Source organism: Musca vetustissima, unplaced genomic scaffold (genome assembly GCF_032173495.1).
Source record: "Musca vetustissima isolate MV318-11 ecotype Yass unplaced genomic scaffold, APGP_CSIRO_Mvet_v1 utg4395, whole genome shotgun sequence".
Classification (NCBI taxonomy): domain Eukaryota; kingdom Metazoa; phylum Arthropoda; class Insecta; order Diptera; family Muscidae; genus Musca; species Musca vetustissima.
In genome coordinates, this window is record NW_026885219.1 from 615,563 (window position 1) to 618,565 (window position 3,003).

General features: G+C 43.4%; 1 protein-coding gene across 1 annotated transcript; it reads left to right on the forward strand.

Moving 5' to 3' along the window:
- Nucleotides 1-436: 436 nt before the first annotated feature.
- Nucleotides 437-1,428, forward strand: LOC133332353 (ankyrin repeat domain-containing protein 54-like). Its single transcript, XM_061540752.1, has one exon. It carries the CDS (start codon nucleotides 463-465, stop codon nucleotides 1,417-1,419), a length of 957 nt encoding a protein of 318 aa, XP_061396736.1. The 5' UTR covers nucleotides 437-462; the 3' UTR covers nucleotides 1,420-1,428.
- Nucleotides 1,429-3,003: the final 1,575 nt, after the last annotated feature.

The window sequence follows — 3,003 nt, forward strand, 5'->3', positions numbered from 1 at the left end:
AAAACAAATCAAATTTTCTTTCATCGAGGGTCGAAAAGTTTTTTTTTTTGGATTGGTATTTTTCTTATTCCCCACATAAAAATAAAAACAATCAATCGCCGAGCGGTAGGACAAAATCGAAACGTCCAAGATTAAGGAATACCGTAATCCAGCACAATCTATTGACGAGGCCGACCACGGCATGGCAGCAGCAAATGACTCAGGTGTTGACACAAGTAATGATAGCAATGATGGAGTTACAGCCAGTGCGAGTATTATGATAACACCGCCACCGCCAATAATGCCGCCCACACCAACATCGTCACCGAATACACATGAGTGGCCCACCATCAATCCCAATGCATTCCATTTGAATTCGGAAGAGCATTTTGCATTTCCTACCTTGCCGCCACTGCCGCTGAACTCATCGTCGTCGCAGTCTCCCGACTATATGCACAATCTATTGACGAGGCCGACCACGGCATGGCAGCAGCAAATGACTCAGGTGTTGACACAAGTAATGATAGCAATGATGGAGTTACAGCCAGTGCGAGTATTATGATAACACCGCCACCGCCAATAATGCCGCCCACACCAACATCGTCACCGAATACACATGAGTGGCCCACCATCAATCCCAATGCATTCCATTTGAATTCGGAAGAGCATTTTGCATTTCCTACCTTGCCGCCACTGCCGCTGAACTCATCGTCGTCGCAGTCTCCCGACTATATGTCCAGCATTATCCATCCCAGCACCCTGCCCTCCAGCAGTCACAATTTCAAAATGCGTCCCCGTACTTGTATCAAGAGCAAACTGCGCTTCAGCTATAATAATATTTTTGCCGAATCTGCTGGACGGAAACTGCGCTACGCCGCCTGTACCAATAACATAGAACTCCTGACAAAGGTACTGGAGGCTGGTGCACAGCCAAATGCGGCGGACGAATACAAACGCAGTCCGTTACATTTGGCCGCCTGCCGTGGTTACATACAAATAGTCCAACAATTATTGAAATTCGGGGCCAACCCCAATATGGTAGATTCTCTGGGCAACACTCCACTCCATTTGGCTGTTATATCTGCAAGTTCAAATAATTTTAATGTGGCGGTACGTGTTCTACTGCAGGGTGGCGCCAGTGTTCATATGTATGATCGTAGTGGCAAAACGCCATTAGAATTGGCCGAGGCCAAATTACGGTTACTTCGTACACGTTATGAGAATCCAACACCGGAAACCAGTAAAATTCTCGAAGATATGTGCATGTTGACGGCCCTCATCTTAAGATATATGGCGAAGCAACAACACGAATTAGAAGATCTCTCAAATCTGGAGAAACGCCTGCAAGACCTGAGCACCCGCGATGATCAAGAACAGGTTGTTTCTCAGACGGCTGATGAATTATTGGCCAGTATCGAAAGTCTGTCAATAAACAAATAGAGAGTAAATGTTGAATTGAAAAATAAAGTAAATAGATATTTGCGGGTAGTAGAAAACCAATATATATAGAGCATTAATGGATGTAATGGAAGATGGAAGGATGAACGGACGAAAAGATGCTGATTGATAATAGATACTCGCAAATTGTCATAATTATTGTTTTTGTTTCCTATTTTGGCTGCCGTAAAATATATCGTCTGGATAAATAGTGATAGTAGCGTCGATACTTGGACAACAAAAAATGTTAGAGTTTATATGCAGCAATCTTGACCACTACACTCTATTTGTTTTTGTTTATTTCCCCATTTACACAGACGATGTAATTTGATGAATTCTTAAGTTTATATTTAATATACATACAAACATATAGGTTAGGTTAGGTTTGGGATGTACGGCTGTTGTAACAACCGTCCACTCGGAAACTATGTCCATTGTGATCATCCTTTATGTATAGGTGTACCTATAAAGAGAAAGAAGAAAAGATAGTGGAAGAGTAGAGAGAGAGGGAGTCAGAATAGGTGGGAGCGGAAGAGACATTATTTTAGCCAAGTCAATTTTTTGACAAAGCCTAGAATTAGGTTAGGGTCTATTTTGGAGAAGAAGACTAGATTATCAATTTCATAACATCCAAACTGTTTATGTCTTCTGCTGATCAGCGATGGACATTTGCAAAGGATGTGCTCAATTGTTTCCACTTCTTCTTCATCCTCACATAGACGACAGTAATCCTCTCCACTGGAGTCCCACTTAGAAGTGAGAGATCTAACTTTGCAGTGACCAGTAATGATCCCCACAACGATCTTAATCTCCCTCTTGTTGTGATCCAGCAGCGAAGACGTTCTTTTATGAGAGAATTCTGGCCAGATAGATTTAGAGATTCTGCATGCAGGTTCCCTTAGCCATCTGTTGCCGACTACCTCGCAATAGAACGCGCGGATTCTGCCAATGAAATAGCTAATAGGGGGTTTCACAGATCTCTCAATCAGAAGACTGGACGACTGTGACCCCCCTCGAGCAAGCTCGTCGGCTATCTCATTCCCTTCAATATCGTTATGTCCTGGAACCCAGCATAACCCAACTATTTGACGTATATCATTCAGAGCGGTCTTACAATCATGAACTGCTTTCGAGTTTATAGTATCCGACTTAACCGCTTTCAGGGCCGCCTGACTATCTACGTAAATAGTCACCGGTCCTGTAAAGTCTGTATTAAGTGCTTTTACTATCTCGGCCGCTTTCGTGATTGCAAGAATCTCTGCTTGAAAAACGCTACAATCATTGTTGAGTTTATATGAGTTTCGTATACCTAATTCCCTGCAGTAGACGCCTGCGCCAGTGCCTTCTTCCATCTTGGACCCGTCTGTGAAGATTGACAGACCTGGCAGAGGTAGGGAGCCACTAGTCCAGGATTCCCTGTTAGGAAATTCGACTTTAATGTCATTAAAAACCCTGTGGGGGGGAATATAATCACTGATATGACTATCCCCCCTAAAAAGGTCATAACTTGGCGTTATGTTTAGAATGCTGGCATGACCATAGTTCAGCGATTTCAAGGCATCTGTTTCCCGGAGTCTCAGGGCACAC

What these genes read in the sequence shown, in the direction of transcription:
- LOC133332353 (XM_061540752.1), top strand. Translation starts at nt 463, where the DNA reads ATGGCAGCAGCAAATGACTCAGGTGTTGACACAAGTAATGATAGCAAT.